The sequence below is a fragment of the Protopterus annectens genome, chromosome 2.part0 (assembly GCF_019279795.1).
Source record: "Protopterus annectens isolate FY-2018-M chromosome 2.part0, PAN1.0, whole genome shotgun sequence".
Lineage (NCBI taxonomy): Eukaryota > Metazoa > Chordata > Ceratodontiformes > Protopteridae > Protopterus > Protopterus annectens.
The window spans coordinates 722,193,918-722,213,654 of record NC_056728.1 but is presented as its reverse complement, the minus strand read 5'-3'; the positions used below and the strand labels follow the sequence as shown (position 1 = coordinate 722,213,654).

The 19,737-nt window shown below is 39.2% G+C and overlaps 1 protein-coding gene across 3 annotated transcripts in view; it reads right to left on the bottom strand.

The window, feature by feature from the left end:
• Window positions 1–19,737, bottom strand: part of SVEP1 (sushi, von Willebrand factor type A, EGF and pentraxin domain containing 1) — a 2,252,988-nt gene that overhangs the window by 62,630 nt on the left and 2,170,621 nt on the right. For 2 of the 3 annotated variants that reach the window (XM_044061036.1, XM_044061038.1), the window contains one exon: window positions 7,683–7,744. The exons of the other annotated variant lie outside the window; for it this stretch is intronic. In XM_044061036.1, the coding sequence (XP_043916971.1) occupies window positions 7,683–7,744 (62 nt within the window). The remainder of the gene's footprint in view (window positions 1–7,682; window positions 7,745–19,737) is intronic. 3 annotated transcript variants of the gene reach the window in all.

Here is a 19,737-nt window from a genome sequence, read left to right as displayed (position 1 = left end):
TCAAATACGCAAGGAAAATTCAAATATGAACATGGATTTCACAGCAGAAATCTACAATGAAGCATTGATAATGATTGAAGATTTGTGCTTAGAAATCGCGAACAAAGTTCTCAATCAATTGGGAATGCCATCACTGAATCGATCTGCTGCTGCTTCGTTCGATGTAGAATTATGTCATGAACAAAATTACAACACGGGTGATCTTTTGTCGTATATGCAATCAAATATTCCTAAGCTAACGCTTGAGCAAAAAGGCATTTACGATCAAATAATGCAAACTGTCAATAACGGGGTTGGAGAAATCTTCTTAGATGCGCCAGGAGGAACTGGTAAAAAGTTCCTAATTACATTGATTCTGGCAGCAATTTGATCCCAAAATGGCATAGCCTTAGCTCTTGCATCGTCCAGAATAGCTGCGACATTGCTACCAGGTGGAAGAACTGCTCATTCCGCTTTGAAATTGCCATTGAACATGCAATTAATTGAAACTCTCACGTGTAACATTTCCAAAGCATCCGGCATGGGAAAAGTATTGCAGAAATGCAAACTTATTGTTTGGGATGAATGCACAATGGTGCACAAAAAAATCGCTCGAGGCTCTTGATCGATCATTGCAAGATTTGCGTGGAAACATCAGACCATTTGGGAACGCATTAATATTGCTTGCAGGAGATTTCAGGCAAACATTACCTGTACTTCCTCAATCTACACCAGCGGACGAAATAAATGCTTGTCTGAAATACTCTACTTTGTGGTGACACGTAAAGACATTAAAATTAACTACAAATATGCATGTCCAGCTGCAAAACGATCGATCAGCTGAGATAGTCTCACATCAATTGTTGGAAATTGGGAACGGAAAGGTGCCGGTTGATCTGACCTCAGGACGAATTTCATTGCCTCATAACTTCTGCAATTTAGTGTCATCAAAAGAAGAACTGGTTGAAAAAGTATTTCCCAATATTCAAACCAATTATAAGAATCACGATTGGCTGACTGAACGAGCCATTCTTGCGGCCAAGAACAAAGACGTTTACGAACTTAATAATATTATTCAGTCTAACATTCAAAGCGAGGCAGTCACATACAAGTCCGTCGACACTGTTGTGGAAGCAGATGAAGCGGTTAATTATCCAACAGAATTTTTGAATTCACTCAATCTGCCAGGGATGCCACGGCACGTACTGCAATTGAAAATCGGTGTGCCAATTATCATGTTGCGAAATATCAGCCAAAGCTTTGCAACGGCACGTGGCTTGCAGTAAAAAAATTAATGAGCAATGTCATAGAAGCAACAATCTTGACAGGACCTTTCAAAGGTGAAGATGTCCTCATTCCTATGATTCCAACGGATATGCCATTTCAATTTAAGAGATTGCAATTCCCAATTCGATTGGCGTTTGCAATCACTATCAACAAAACTCAGGGCCAATCTTTAGAATTGTGCGGTTTAGATCTACACACGGATTGCTCCTCACATGTACAATTATATGTTGCGTGTTCTAGAGTCGGCAAAACAGACAATCTCTATATCTGCACAGACAATGGAACAACAAAAAATATTGTATACCCACAAGCATTGTAAAATTAAACATATTAGAAACGTGCGCTTTCTCTTTTCTTTCTTTTCCATTTAACCAGACTGAGCCACAGCAACGTGTGGCCGGGTACGGCTAGTATATTTATATATATATATATATATATATATATATATATATATATATATATATATATATATATATGGATTCACTTTATAATCTTGAAATACTGAAATCTCAAAATATCTCGAGACTATAAAGCCGAAAATTCAAAATACCGAAGCCTCAAAAGAGCAAAATTCAAAATCACGACTTTTAAACACACCCTCCACTATGCAAACAAACACACATGCACCTTCCTCCACGCACTACAACAAAACATACAAAACAAACACAACACAAATAAACAAACCTACCCTACATATAAACAGGGGGGCAAGCCCCCCTGTACCCCCCACACCCCCGTTACTTATATATTTTAACTCTGAGGTCACACTAAAAAGACAAAGACACTAAACCCACCACTACACACTCTACATTCCCCTCGCACAAACACACATCCCATACGTACAAACACCACCATTCTCAACACTTATAAACTCACACTCTCACCTACATACCGTAACCTACACCTACAATTTCCCAATACACCAACATACACTAAAATCCCTACAAAACTCCTCTAAAAATATAAACACTTACCTGAATCTCCGGTTATCCATTAACACAGTGCAACACCACAACCGCTGATGCGACATTTCTGGATTCAGTTATGTGGACTTTCGCACAACTGTGCTTTCGATATTTTAGTCTTAAGATACTGAAATTCCGACATTTTAGTCTTTCGAGAATATGAAGTGAATGTGAATCTCTCTCTCTATTTTATAGATATATATATATATATCCACAAAAGGCTATGCATGCAAATTATATGCTACAAAATATCATGTCAAAGGCATCTCATTGTTCTACTCCAAAACCAAGGCATAAAAATTAATATGTTGTCACAGGTACTTAAAGGCTAGAAATGATATACTGACAACAGCTTGAATATCACTTAAGTGCTTATGATTTTAATTTTAAGAAACATACTACCTTTTTCTTTACATGTCTTCAAATAAGTCACTTCCTATACTTTCAAGACCCCTGTCTTTTATTCATTTATTTATTTATTTTCTGATTCCAACATTATTATACCCAAGGTCACAATGGATGCCTGTTCTACTCAACGGGCAAAAAGCAGAGAAACTAATCATGGATGGGATGCTAGTCCCTTGCAGGATACACACTGAGTGCATACCCATCATTAGTTTAGAAACTTACCACTTCGTCTAATCATATATCTTTGGAATACTGAAGGAAGGCAGAGCATGCAGCTTGTAAGCCTCCACACATATTGGTTCCTACTCAGGAGCAAAAATGGACAATGCCCCAGTAAGTAACCAAACTGGTTCATAGGTTCATAGGTGTGTACTAGGCTAATGGCCCTGGAGTCTGTACAAGCCTAGCCCATAGAAGTGCCCTGTCATCGTGCCGCCCGATGTTAGTTCCCAGTGCCTCTATCAAGCACAGCCACTGGAGTGATCCCCGGGGTAAACTTTCTGTTTCCCATCCACTCATCAAGATTTCTCTTGAAGAGGGCCAGTAAGGTGCTCTGCTTGACATGCATGGGCAGTCTGTTCCAGAGCATGAGCAGTCTCTGGGTTATGAACCTGTCCCTCCAGCATGTTCTGTTGATTGTGGTAATGAGGTAAGGTCTCTGGAGCATGTGGTGTGGAGGGATTGTTACATGTAGCATTTCTAACAGAGCTGGGTCAGACATGGCTTTGTAAGTCAAGCAGAGATCGCCTCTTAGTAGACGATATGAGACAGAGAATAGCTGGAGTTTTTTGAGTCTGTCCATGTAGGACATGTGTTTAAGGCCTAGGTTCCTCTTTGTGAGGTACTTTTGTGGCCTTTCCAGCTGATGCATGTGTCTTGTGAGGTACATGCCAAATGGGGCATTATACTCTATGATTGGCCTAATGAGGTAAGAGCAGAGAGAGATGATGACCTCTTTCTTCCCGAATGCAAAACCCTTGGTAATGAGATGTGTCCCATAGAAGGACTTTCTGACCACAGTGGCAATGTGGTGGTCAAAGGAGAGGTTGCTGTCAACCTGTGTCCCCAGATCTCTTATAATGCCTTCAGTGTTCAGTGGGCTCCCATCGATGTGATAATTAGTGGGAACTGGGTTTTTCCCAAAGGGGATAACGATGCATTTTTTGGCATTAAGCTTAAGGTCATGGTTTTGACACCAGTCACTGGTGTCAGTGAGGCCTTTCTGTAGGATATCTGCATCACTTGGGGAGTTAATAATGGCTCCCAGCTTGCAGTCATCTGCAAACCTGGTCAGCCAGAGTCACTTCGTGTTGGCCTGGACGTCTGAGAAGTAGATGCCAAGCAGGAGAGGACCCAGGACTGATCCCTGTGGGACTCCACTCATGACTGGTCGGCAGTCTGACTTGGAGTCCACTACTTTCACACTGTGGGTTCTACCTGTGAGCCAATATGCAACCCACGTAGTGATATAGGGATTGATGCCTAGTTTGGTGAGTTTATCAATAATTCCTGAGTGGGCAATGGTATCAAAGGCCTTTGCCAGATCGAGGTAGGCTGTATGAACTGCCTTTCCCTCATCCACAGCTCTGGTGACTGACTCAAAGAAGTCAACCAGGTTGACCAGGCATGATCTACCTTTCACAAAACCAAACTGTGGTATCTAGAGTTTGGAGATTCCCTATATCCTTGTTAATTAGGTCCATGATGATGCACTCCATAGCCTTGCATAGGTTCATAGGTGTGTCAGGCTAATGGGGTGATAATTCCCAGGGTCTGTAGTCGCTCCTCCTTTATGGAGAGGGATAGCTGTAGCAGTGCGCCATTCGGTAAGCCTGAGGTGAGGCTGTGATTAAACAGGGCACACAGATGTGATGCCATTTCACTTTGTAGTTCATGTAGAACACATCCAAGGATATTGTCAGGTCCCATGGAAGCTGTATTCTTGGCCTTGGACAATACAGCTTTAACCTGTGCTGCAGTAATAGTGGGTGCCTGGCATTCCTCCGGTATTATGATTGGTCCTTTTGGGGGAGAGAGGGGTAAAGTTGGCACTGAATCTGTCAGCCAGTATGTTGGCAATATCTGTTGGCTCAGTATATGAGGTACCATTGTGCAATAACTCAGAGCAAACCTGGGTATTGCTGTGGAGATTCTTGATAGAATCCTTTGTGGATGTTTTTAGTGTCTGCTGCAATTCTGCCTTCATAGCTGGCTTTAGAGGTTTTGATGAGGGATCTCAACTTTTGTTGAGGCTAATAAAGGAATGTTTCCAGTCTTGGGACTTCACCTTTTTCTGCAACAGTTTCTTCCTTCTGTTGTAGAATTTATTAATGGCAGGGGACCACCGGATTGGCTTCCTTTTTTTGGAGGAGAGCGTCTTGCTTCTGTTGGGTATGGCTAGTTCCATGCATTTATATACGTATTTGTACAGTGCATTGGTGCACGATTTGGCAGTCATGCATCTATTTACCATTGACATGGGTGACATGAAGTTATCCACTTCTGTTTTTAGGAGCCCAAAGTCAAAGGTGGGTGTGTGATTTGTGTTTTTATGTAAGAGCTGTGATGGTGGATGTTCTGGAGGGCTGTGTGTTGCATGTGTTGTGGTGCAGGTGTTGACTTCTAATCTTGACCAGCTATTTCAGTCTTGGCTTGAGAGTGCATGGCTTCCAATTTGAAGCTTGTCTCATTCCTCACAAGAGGACATAACATTCCAGACTTGGTTCTCACCAACATGAGCGACCGCTGCACCACTCCTATAGTATCTTCTTCCCTGGTGAGATCAGATCATCGGACTGTCATTCGAGTTTTCTATCCCACCCCCCAGCTGTAATCAAGCTAAAAAAATTCTCAAAAGCTGACTACAACCTCCTAATGGAGGGTATCTGTAGCTTCACACCACAGCCCCACTCAGTGGATGTAGACAACAATGCTGAACAGTATACAAGCACCTGTACAACTGCATGGGCTGAGCCAGACCCAATAGAACTAAAACTGCCCCTCAAGGAAACACAAACCTGTTTGGTGGACATCAACAGGCTTTACAACAAAAGGAATAAACTGTTGTCCAAGGGTAAAAAGGAACAAATTCCAAATTGGAAAACTCCCACCTTAGCCTCAACAAACAAATTAGATCACCAGTGAAAACCTCAAGGCCAATTATGAATAACCTCTAAAACAAAGGGGAATCATAAAGTCTTCTTTGGTTACGTCAGGAACATCAGTGACAAAGCCCAGGTCTGTTCTGAATTAGTACTTAACAGTATCACTTACACTGATCCTGCTGACTTAGCCAACCTGCTAGCAGACAGGTTCAGTGCAAACTTCACCCCCCTGTCCCCCCAAAGGCCCTTTTGACATCTCCGATACTTGTCCCGTACCTCACATCTCCATAGATCAAGTGTTACAGGCCCTATCTAAGGTAAAGAATACAGCTTCCATGGGACCTGATAGTGTTCCTGGATGTATTCTGCATCATCTCCAGCAAGAACTGGCTTTGTCAGTGAGCACCCCCTATTCAACCACAGCCTAAGTACTGGCTTCATTCCAGCAGAGAGGAGACCTGCCATTGTCATCCCCTTGCACAAAGGTGGTCCTACTACTGATCCTGGAAACTATCACCCCATTAGCTTGATAAGTTTGATCTGTAAAGCCATGGAGTGTATTATTATCTATCTCATAAACAAGGACATAGGCAATCTGTAAGCACTTGAACCCACCCAGTTTGCGTTTGTCAAGAGCAGATCTTGCCTGTTGAACCTGGTTGACTTCTTTGAGACTGTCACCAAGGCCTTGGATGAGGGAAAGTCAGTGCATACAGCTTATCTTGACTTGGCCAAATGCAAAAAAATGTATCATCATACCAACTGGCAAAAACGCGACCCTACCGATTACCACATCAACGGCAACCCCCTAAGCACACAACCTGTGGTGAGAGACTAGGACACTCAGGTTGATTACAACCTCACATTTGACCATCATATAGTAGCAGTGGTCAGAACAGCCTTTTACTTGGTTTATTTCATAAGTAAAGGGATTGCATCCAGAAAAAAGGAGGTTATTACCTCTCTATACTCTTCCCTCAGACCAATAATTGAGTATAATGCCCCGTTTGGGATGTACCTCTTTAAACATCTGCACCAACTGTAAAGGCCACTGAAATACCTCACAAAGAGAATCCATGGCCATCAACACCTGTTCTATGCAGACAGGCTCACTATCCCTCTACTCGGTATCGTACAGTTTGCTCAGGGATGATCTGTGTCTCACCTACAAGGCAATCTCTGACCCTGCCCTACTAAAGATGCTCCATATCTTTAAGTCTAACTCCTTGTGCATTACCCACTCAAAAGGCTTGAATTTAATATGCGACATCAACAAAACTTGCTGGAGAGACAGGTCTGTTTGCCCCATCAATCGAATAGACTTTCCATACACATCAAACAGAGCACCTCACTGACCCTCTTCAAGCGCAACATTCATGAGTGGATGTGAAACCACTAATTTGTTCCAGGGGTTCCATCTAGGTCCCTTACTGACAGGGGTGACAGGTGCTGACTGAGGTTTCTTTTTGGGGATAAACTCTTGGCTAGGCTTGTAAGGGCCCCAGGGTCATTAGCCTAGAAACCCCCTATGATCCTACAAGCAAATAGTTAGCCATATATTCACTTTAACAAAGCAGAAATCCCCATGCTGCTGATGTATTCCACAACTACCTCATCCATACTCTATATTACCTCACATCATTTCTAAACTCATGTGCCATTTCCAGGTTCTACACTTTCTGTTCAGAAGTGTGCCACAGTCCACATTCCTGTCCATGTAAAGAAAGCTTCTGCTAACAAAATAAACCCCTTTTTGTTGAACATCCCAAATGCGCCCTCTACTGTCTCATCTGATTCTTAATCCCTCAACTACTGACTATTTTCAAGGAGATGTCCATACCACTTGTGATGTTAATTCTTGTATGTAAAGGGCTGTATGTTTAAAAATGGTTTGACAAATTCCCTTAGAAATGCTGACCAATTATTTTGTGATAATTACCTATAAAATTTCCAGTCTGTACTCCTAGATTCAAAGGCATAGGAGAAGCATCATCTTCAATTCTAATGAAAAAACATTATTAATGTTACTTTTATATCACAGCTCAGCTTTGCAAAGAAGCATACTTTATCATAATTACAAAGTATCTGTAAGCCTAATTTAACAGCAATATAATGTATTTATATTTTTGATATTTTACATTCGCTGTTCTAAACAGAACAGACAGCTGTATGTTAAATTAAATATTCTCAAAATGCTGTTGTCGGTTTTTAAAAGCCATTCTGACCTTACTTTGATCCTCTCTACAATGTAAATATCTAACTCTTTAAATGTTTATTAATTTGTAAAATGATACAGCAAGGCCCATAACTATATTCCCTGCTGAAGATCTGGTAAATCAGTTACAAACATAAAGAGGTTAGACTGAAATATGGATTGTCCTTTATTCTACACAAATGCCAGAGTAGCCTCCCCAGTAGTGTGAACATTGGCTCTAGATGATTGTAACTGATGAAGTGACACTCCAACCCCATGTGCAAACATGGGAAAAGGGGGTAGTGGATGGATGGATGTCAGAGTAAATTGCAAAGTTATACATACAGAAAATGCAAATATGTCTAGATCATATTCAGCTATTCTTATAAAATTTTGCAGAGAAAGCCTTTGGAAACTCAACATATACTGTATACTGCATGCTCTAATATCTCTGAAGGCACAGAAATAATAGCACCCAAAATGTCCAGATGTCATTCTGCACTGGCAGAATCTGTGATTTAGGTGAAACATTTAAAATGGCTGAAAATACCACTTCATATTACAAACGAATATTATATTATATTCGGTTATTATGTCAACACACAATAGAAAGAGAGATAAAGAGATAGAGAGAGAGAGAGAGACAGAGACAGATATATATATATATATATATATATATATATATATATATATATATATATATATATATATATATATATATATATATATATATTTATTTTTTTTTTTGTGTGTCTTTCGGCTTTTCCTGGTTAGGGGTCGCCATAGCGGAACTCCGGTCCGCTAATGATTGGCAGTAGATTTTTACGTGCTGGCTTGCCGGGCCTAACGCACAACCTTCAATGAAGGAACGCCCATTCACGCATGTCGCCACACAGAAGACGCTCTAACTGAGAATCGAACGGGCAACGTCTAACTGTGAGGTGACAACGCTACCGCAGCACCACCACCGCAGTGTATATCTATATATATATATATATATATATATATATATATATATATATCTCTATATATATATATCTATATCTATATCTATATATATATATATCTATATATCTATATATATATATATATATATATATATATATATATATATATATATATCTATAGAGATATATATATATATATATATATATATATATATATATATACAGATATACATATATATATATAGATACATATATATAGATATATACATATAGATATATGTCTATATTATAACATCGAAATCTACAAAGATTGAATGTTATAATATTGAACCCTAAACTCCGAAATCCACAAACATCAAACAGTCAGAATAGCGATTTTTTTCCCCAGGGGAAAAAAATCGCTATTCCGAGAAACATACACACAACAGAAACACACACAAGAAACAGCAATCCACACACATACACTTAAAATTCTACACCTAAACCTAAACTAAACTTTACATACACTACTAACTATCCACTTACCTTAACCCGACCCTAACCCTAAGGTCCGTCTCTATCGCACACTCACCTCACCCATGCCGTAACCCTAACCCGCCCCTAACCTACACACAACCGCACACTTACCTGACCCGGACCCTAACCTTAACTCACCTAACCTGCCCCCTAACCCTAACCTACACACAACCACACACTTACCTGACCAGTGCCCTAACCCTAATGTCCACACAACCGCACACTTACCTGACCCGCTCCCTAACCCTATCTCACCTAACCCGCCCCCTAACCCTAACCTACACACAATCGCACACTTACCTGAACCCGACCCGTAACGTTCCAACGTATTGAATGCTGAAAACAGCGAAGCCACACCAACAGCCCACCAAATTCTTTCCCTGGGAAAAAAATTGGTGTCCTGCACCTTCGCTGTTTTCAGCGTTCGACAAAACTGGTTCAATATTATAACATTCGAACTTTATAAAATTCTATGTTATAATATAGATCCATATATATATATATATATATATATATATATATATATATATATATATATATATATATAGATAGAGTTGTTACATCACATAGGACACAATGGGTCAAATCTGATATACTTAATGAGTATCTTCCTGAGGGAAGAGCAAGTAACCTATTAAAGAAAAAAAAAAGACTTTCTAAATACATCTTCATTATACACCTCTTTCTAAACATGAAATCTAACTTTATTGCTTTTCAGATGCATTTCTGGCTGCTTTTCTAACATGTTGGTGACAGGATTTTGACTTTTACCTTGTTTAACATAGAAATTCATGTTCTCTGATTACCTTCTCAGCTCTGTTCTTCCTTTAACTTGATTATAGGTCTCCAAAAATCTAGTGATAATATCTCCCAACAGCTATTTTCCTATCCATTCCCTTGCTTCTCCACCCTTGCATCCTGGGATGCCAGAAGTGGAAGATAAAAGCTGGAGATTATGGCCATCATCCAGCAGGGTTTTTTTTATGAATGCTTGTAACAGTCTCCTGTTGGCTGGAAAGCATGAAGCAGTGCCTGGTCAGATAGTAGTTTGGAATTGGGTACTTACTTCTGCATATCAGAATGCATGCAGTACACCTCCATTGTCTCTAGTGTGAGCGCTTCAACTGCAAGCCTTTCCCCAAATGTTTCTCTTGTGGTGGGACTCTGCCATCACCTTCACCTCAACATCAGAAAGCCCCCTTCAGTTGTCATCTCTCACCCCCCCATGGTTAGCTTCCCCACCAGCTGCCACTAACTGAATCTGGGTCATCTCTGATGAATTTTGTGACAAAATGACATGTACTGCAAAGACAGCATTAACATCACTCACTTTAACTGAATTGAAATGAATTAGCATTCAGGCTCCTAACTGCAGAATTGTACCATAATACCAAAAGCTTTATCTTTCATGTTCTAGAAAATATAAAATTATTATCCTGACTTTATCTATTCACTATCTAAAAATTAAATATATTTACCTTTTACACATTTATCAAGTGCCAGAAAATTAATTCAGTTATTTATATATGTCTGTAACAGAAGGTGCCACACATTGCTTTGGCTCACATGTTCTGAAAGTTTAAAATGCTACCCTGATTTTTATTAACTGCTGAAATCAAACTGAATCATGGAAGTCCATTTATTTCTTGTACATAGTTAACAGCTGCTGAGGTTCACCTGAATTAATTTTGTGCTGGTGTTGTCAGTACTGTTACTTCTGACACAACAAAAATTCATAAAAATATTCTGTGGTATTCTTTTCTTCCTGACCCCCACTCCCCACGTTAAAACACTATAGCATTTCCATTCCAGTGTGTGTTATGAGACCTCTGGATCACAATGTGCCATGCCAGGCCCTCCTGGATCATAATCTACCAAGTCATGCCATCCTGGATCATAATGTGCCATGCCATGCCATCCTGGATCATAATGTGCCATGCCAGGCCATCCTGGATCATAATGTGCCATGCCATGCCATCCTGGATCATAATGTGCCATGCCAGGCCATCCTGGATCATAATCTGCCAAGTCATGCCATCCTGGATCATAATGTGCCATGCCATGCCATCCTGGATCGTAATCTGCCATGCCATGCCATCCTGGATCATAATGTGCCATGCCATGCCATCCTGGATCATAATGTGCCATGCCATGCCATCCTGGATCGTAATGTGCCAAGTCATGTCATTCTTCTCTTCTTTGGTTTAAAGTGTTAAATGCAGCTTGTAGCTCGGACAATGTGATTTACAGTGGTCATACTCCTACAACATTAAAATTATGCTGTTTTAAAGAACTAAGATTTTTGCCTTCCCATTGCACACTATCTGTCCAATTAATTAAGGTAAACTGCCTTCTTTGTTTTGCAGTCACATTTCTGTCTGTTTTTTCTAGCCTGACAATACAGCTTTGAATTTTGCCTTAATTATCATGATGTCTGCCCTGTTACTTACTTGTTAGCACTGTAACGGCTTTCTTATTGATTACAGGTATCTAAATATCTATGCTAGATTGTTTCTTTCTGCTGTTTTCAGAAATGCATTGCTTGAAAATGTAATTAGGTTATTCTGCAAGCCTGTAGTGAAGGTAATTTAATGTACTACGGAAAGTTTTTCTTCTTTTTGATATTTTTATTGAAAGTTTATATAGAAAAATAAATGTATTAACATAATAAAACAAACAACTATTTGCAGAAGTGCCTATATTAGTTCTTGCTATATTCATTACTAAAATTCATTAAGCACCCATAAAGTAATCACAGGACATATGTTAATATGTATCTATTAAACAGTTAAATTTTATGCAGTAATTATATTTTGTGCCTGTTTTGTTTTCATTTTAAAAGTAGACGTTTCTTTATGAAACAATTGCAGCAGTAGTTATAAATTATGTAAATGAAGGCACAGCTTCATTTTTCCACTTCTTTGTAGTAATTTTCCTGGCTATTGTTAAACTCCAGAATAAAGCTTTGTTTCTGATATACTGAAAGACTTGGATTATTCTCCTGACAACTAGTAAATGCCTACAATTACGTGACTTACAAGACTTGTGTTAATGTTTGAAAATGAAACAACTAGGGACAGGCATGTAAAAGACATCACTATTCATAAGCTCATAGGATCATAGGAAGTTACTAGGCTATTGGCACTGAGGCCCTTATAAGCCTAGCCAAGATTTTAGCCCATGTATAGACAAGTCAGCACCCGATACCTCTGTCCAGCAGGGACACGGGTGGAATCCCTGAGGTGTATTTTCAGTTTCCCATCCAAGTGTCCAGGTTGTGCTTAAAAGTGGTAAAGAGGTACTCTGCTTGATGTGGAGAGGGAGTCTATTCCACAGATGGGGGAGTTTCCAGGACACAAATCTGACCCGCCAACAAGTCCTGTTGATGTCAAAGACTAGGTTGAGGCTGCACGTGTGGGCTACTCAAGTGGAGTTTGACTGGTGGATATTCAGCAATCCCATAGGGCTTTTAGCCTATCTGTGTATGGTAGATGTTTGAGGTCATGGCTTTATCCTTAGAATATGAAAGTTATAAATTACTGCCCTGACATTTATTTCCTGTTAAAATAAAACTAAAGCGTATCAACTGATTTCTTGTACTAACTATACCAGGCCATCAATTCCTGGAGTGCACCTAACTGGTCTCTACAGTAGCTTTTCTTTCCACTTTCCAACATGTACCTGTTAATTTAATACTTTTTAGTTAAAATCCCTTCTTGTTCCTAGCTATGCTGCAGCCTCAGATTTGATGGGTGTCACTCAAAAGTACCTAACTCCTCCTACTTGTTAGCAAGTGTACATTTATCATGATTCATTTTATCTGATAAATCGCCATTACTCATTCATGCACTTATGAAATTATAAATAAGTCTGGCACACTGGACAGCTCTGTGAACTTTTAAGTGACCCCAGGCTATTGTCATGTTGAAAGGGAGCCTCTGCCATTAATAAATTTATCCAGCATGTTACTTCTGATGAGACTTGTATCTATGGAGGATTCTCTGGCTGTCTAATGTTTTATTACTGCTTAATGTACTGAAAAATAATCACCTTTTGTGTGTAGGCTGGGCCTGATTCCAAAATACTTGGTCTCAGTGTAATCTACCACTTAACATTGACAGCAGGTCCTTTGGAATCTGGTCAGCTGTGTAAGCCTGTTTAAAGATAGGCCTTACACCAAAAAATAAGTCACTTAGACTGACAGCAACTCTTTTGGAATCTGGCCAGCTATCTTATTAGACTAAAATAATGGCTCCACTATTGCCAGTGAAGTAGTATTTGTAATGGTAATTTTTCACTTAATCTCTTAGTCTGACACACTCTATCAAAGTCTAGATGGTTACAGCCATGAGCTGCTAATGAGTCGCATACAGCCATGAGCTGCTAATGAGTCGCATCCAGTAGTCCTTGGTTTAATTCCTTAGTGAGTTCCACTTGTCTAGTTTGCGAATCGGAGCAAGTCACTTAAACAAACAGTGATCCTGAGTCACACCTGAAAATAGACAACTTGTTCCTAGATGGTATATCTGGTTAAAGCTATTTAAAAATGTCTTCCTTTCAAACTATTGCAGCAGTAACTGGCTACATTTTATTCTCACAGACCTTGCTATCTCACCCTTGCAGCAGGCTAACTCGACAGTCCTCACTCAATGGAAGCCCTATAGACTCAATGTAAACCTGCCGCTCAAGGCTCACACTTCATTTCCTGATTGTCTACTTGTTTTAGGCTTACAAATCACTATATGTATGGGTACACATAGTGGTGAATTAGTTTTACCTTCTTAATTCCTTTTATTGTTTCATTGGAATTATTCTGCTACACAGGTTAACGAGTCGCACTGTTTTAAGGAAGAACGACTGACTACATTTTTTGAGGTTGTGGACATGACACATATTTCTGTCTGAACTTATTATCAATGGCATGTGGAGACTTCAAAGAAAGGGTGGAGGTGCAGAAAGCAACTGAATAAGTGTTTTTAACTGAAATGAGGTGGCCTCTATTACAACATGTGAATGACCATTACCTGTAACCAAACAATTGTGGTCATTCACACAGACTGCTTCAGTGGGTATCTACTCATTATTGTCACTTTACTAAGTATATACACATTAGATGTCTGACTAGCAGTCAACAAGGCAGCCTTATGTGAAATGGAACCCAAGACAAAGGAGCTCATTGACCCTCTGATGCACAGAAGTCACCCCCTGCATTTCCCAAGTGCCTTTCCCATATGTTCCTCTCATCCTGGCCCCACATCATCTAGACAAGTTATTTCTTTCTTGCTTATTCGTGCTTAATCTTACTTTTTAACCCCCCATGCTTTTAACGAAGCCTAACTGGTCAAGACTCTTACTGTAATAAGGCTGGAAGTGTAACTGAATTGGACCCCCAGAATTCGTATGCTTCTAGATTCTCTGAGCTGCATCATAGAGCTTTTTCTTTTATTACTTTTTAATTTAATGATGGCCTGGGCAAAAAAAGTAAAACCCAGCATCATGGTAAAGATGGATAAAGCTCTAACTTTGGCCCAGGGAACCTAGGTTTGATTAGAAGCTCAAATGTCTGAAGTGTTGGCAGGGAAGGATATGCATGCTCATCCTGGGCGGGGGGTGGCATTTTCCTAGCCACTCTCTGCAGGGAGACATGGTCCACAAAGGAGGGAAACCCTTGGACATACCAAGGTGAACATTAGTGGGGAGACAATGGTAGTTCATAAAATTAAAAAAAAAATCCTTCCACTATGCAACATGATTGGGAACTGGGATGTCCTGATCTCCTTGCCAGCCTTGACCCTCATTGGAGTAAGTCTGGGGAGGGCAGAAGGTATCATTAGATCTGACAAATGAGGAAGAGCACTGGAATTCATCATAAGTAAGGAAAGAAATTTGGTATTATTTTTTTTCTTTCTAGGAAAAATAAGCTGTGGTTAAACATCAAGTTCAAAGCTAACAAAATACTCTTTCCCCAATAAACTGAGAAGAGAAAGTTAAGGCTATAAAAATCATGTCTGGGGAATAACACCTACCTTCTTGCCTCTCTAAAATGTGATAGTTACCTTATCTGACACCACCCGCCAGGATTAAATTGGGATGAAAGCTAAAGTACAAATGGCCAGAGGCATAGATATCTCATACATCCAATGGTCTGAGAATAGAAACCAAATCACATGGATAAAACTCACACAAAGACAGGGAGTATATTTAGTGTCAGTTCAGAAGAAATCACAGCCAAAAATTTAACATGAGAACCAAGCACTGTTAGATGGCAACACTACTCAATATAACACTGCCAATGATCATTCTCAGTCATACAAGTCCTGCACTTATTACCACTGACAGGCACTTACTGATCAGAATTCTTGATATCTGACTGCAACAGAAAGTGAAAAAGATACGACTAACTTGTGATTTTTATAAATATTGCAACCTCTCTACTACACACACACACACACACACACACACACACACACACACACACACACACACACACACACACACACAAAGCTATTTTCATCTCAAACAATCCTCATAATGATCAATTACAGCCACTTCATTGACTGTACATCCCTCACATATGTCAGTATTAAAAACAGCCACAGAAAGTGTCAGTAAAGTATTCCAGCTGACCACGCAAACTGACTCTCTTAATGCAAACCCAAATAATGACTGCTTAACTTGAACAATGATGACAGTGGCAATAATTTTAATCCACAGATAATTCCTGAAGAATTTATCTTCACAGCTCACTGCTGTCAGAATAAAGTGTGCAATATACTCAACCCCCCCCCCCATCTGAAAAAAAGTAATGGTGGTCAAACGACCAAAATCTGTTACAGTTATTGTCTTCATATAGTTATAAACATAATAAAATAGGCTTTGCATCAGCATGCTCTTCTGAAGGCAAATGTCTTCCTTCATTATTTTGTGACTGTAATCCTCGTGAATTTGCCAGCAAAACCACAAACTTTATAAGGAAAACAGCCCAGCAAACAAAGTAATTTAAGATTTTTTTTCAGGTCATCTCAGTGGCATGTACAGTGTTCTGATCATGATTGTGGTAACAGTAAATTAAATTTTATAGAAAAATGTACACGTAACATGTAGTTCTTTGTTCCTTTTACTATTCTTTCTTTTTTTTTTACTGGCCGTGGGGGCATGGTGGGGTGCAGTCCTGCAGCCATTACCACAAACTGCTCTTGTTTATTATTTAGTGGCTTTCTTCTTGTATATTATTGCAGTAATGCAACCAGAAGTGAAGGTGTAACATGGTGGGGGGTATCACCTACTATTATTTCCTTTTTTCACTTATTTATTTGCTACATACCTAGTGTACTTGGGCCGCACTATGTTTTTTATTTAGTGGAGATTTATTACTTTTTTGTTGCTGCACCTTACTATTTATTTCTGTCACATTTTGTACATACTAGCAACTTTTGTATCATACATGTGAATTTTTTCCACGTGGGTAAAATTTCACTCTCAAGGTAAATGCTGCTGTTATTTTGTCTTCTTAATTATGTATCCGATATGTAGGTGAAATGGATTTCAATAGAACACTTGCAGTCATGACCTTACTACAGTGAAATCCTGAAATTTGTAGAACAGTGTTTTGACAAAACTGGAATTACTTTTTTCCTAATTTAAAAAAACTTAGCAACTGAATATAGAGAGAAAACATAATAATGGAGGAAAATATATTTCTTCTTACCCAGTGTTATGTGATTTTGAAGTTAGTGTATTCAGGGGTGCAGGTGTGTGTTGTGGGGGTACAAAGCTATTGCCTCCTTGCATTAAAAAAATGCCCTACATTGCCTATCTTTTACTGACCATCTGCTGGTTTCCACTCCTATTGCTTTTCTTACCTTTACTGTTCCTGGTATTACACTTCGAGGGCTGGAACTGCCTTGCAAGTAAGGGGGTTAGGGAAAGGTAAGGGCAGCTGGCCATGTATGATGTTGACTGTTTTTTTCACTAGAATGAGTGCTGACAAAAGGCAACAAAGTTTAGCCATAGATCCTACAACAATGTTATGACCATAATAGACTAATAGGCTATGCAAGATGTAAGTTCACAGTAAGTCTAAACAATAATAGATATTTACAAATGTTTTCAAATACAGCATTCTGAATGTAATAACCCTCTAATGGTCTACCAGAAGACTAAGTTGCAAGCATTATTTGACTCAATTAAGATGTCATCCCTTTGCTACATTTTCATTCCCGTTACTGATGCAGTGGGCAACAAAATAGAAACAGTCATGATCCTGAATTTAAGGCCTATGCATGCAGGAAAGCAGTCTATTAACAGAGTTTCATCATGGGTTCACAACTTGTAGAGCCTGTCATACTATCCTGATCCCATCTTTCCGCTGAGTCACAAGAAAAGCAGATAGAAGTAAGATGGTTAGGAATTGGTATAGAACCATCTGGACAGGTAGAAAAGTGGCTGGACAACAGGAACCAGTGGGGGACAGGGGACAGCCCTCAAAAGGTAAGAAAATGACAAGGGGGTTTCCTACAGGAATCAGCTCTGGGTCATACCTGTCACTCTTCTTGTATATCTGAATAAGGCGATGAGGCTTGAGTGGTCATTTAAGTACTTTATTACATACAGACACATCAGGATGGATAGCAAGAACATTAAACTTAAATGAACTAACTGACTGACTACTACACATATGCATGCTTACACCTCGGCTGCTCACTACAAAATGGCACTCTTACTTGCATGTGCTCAATACTTATATGCACATGCCTGCTCAGTGGAAAGCTTCTTAAAGGTATATCACACACTCTGATCTACAATACCTATTTATCTGTGTTTGATACCATGATGTTCACTGAAAACCAGATTAATCTCTTTCTCTCTCTATCTCTGTATTTGACAAGGTGGGGTGATGGCATAAGATGCACAAATAAACCTGAAGGGGAAGACAGTGGTAGCAACTTCACTCCAGTCCATCTTAGAGTATTATTCTTCATCCGATAGATGACAACCAAGGGCAAAATATGAAATGGGGGAAGCAAGACTTAAACATTCAGAAAACAAAAAAGCCCATAGGGTTATTATTATGGAAAAATTAAACCATCAGGCTGTGCGTAAAATTGTGGTAGCAAAAGAAGAACAAATACTGCTGCATATATCTGTGAAGCAGAATCCAGAAGGCAGTAATGTCTGTTTATTAGGCATTAGTCAGAGCAAAGCTGAAGTATTATGTTCAGTTATGGAGACCTTATTAAGAAGAGGATGTCACGATGATGAAGGGTGTAGAGAGAGGCATCTAGAATGGCGAAATAAATGGAGGGTATGAGATGATGCTATAGAAGCTTAGTGCTTTAAGTTAAAATGAGAAAGAAAGGGAAACATGATATATGTTATAAGATGAGTAAATGATAGGAATGCACTGGAAATGAAAGTTAGGGGAGAAAGGAAAATATATGACTAGAAGATCAAAGCACAATAGGTTACTCTTACTAGAAGAAATTACATTTTTGCCATGGAGAATGGTTAATATGTGAAACCAGTTATAACAATGGGTTATTCATGGTAAGCCAGTTGACAAAATTAAGAATTCTGGGATTCCTGGAAGGAAGAGATGTAAGGTAGGGCACAACTACTTCAGGATGACTTCAACACAAAGGCAGACAAAACAGTGTCACAATCTCTTTCTGCCTTCAGGTTTATGCAGTATAATGCATGTACTATAACCCCAAATATCTAGGTGTTTCCAGGAAGCCATAGAATGATGTATATTTTTCCTCCTTACAACTGTAACTAATTTTCTGTTTATTGGAAGACACAAGGTCTTGTTTTCCAAATTCTAACTTCATTTTTTCAAGTGACTGCAGATAATGGACTTATGATTCCAAGCCTCATTTAAAAATCCTTCAGTAATTCTGATCTCATGCAAGTGATCATTTCAATCAGTAGCCCATATCACAAAATATGGGAATTATTGATTCCTTGACCACATCTTGGATAAATACCCATAGAGATTATAAGACATCATTGACTACCTTAATGAACTTAGAAATCACGATCTACTGACTTCTTTGTGTTCCTTTATGAAGGTCATTCCAGTGATTGTATTTAATCACCTATAAGATAGAAAAAATGTGGAAGTCTTTACTCTTAATGAGTGGTCTCAGGTTATTTCTGTTTTGATATGGATCAGTTCCTTGACCATTTTGCTGATACATCCCTGTCAATTAAATTCCTGCATCTGCCAGAAGGGTATGGTCTGTTAGCTGCTTCTGAATTCAGCATGTTAAATAAAGTATAAATTGAAAGATATGGAATGATGCTGGAGGAGAAAAAAATATTAGGCATGCTTGAAT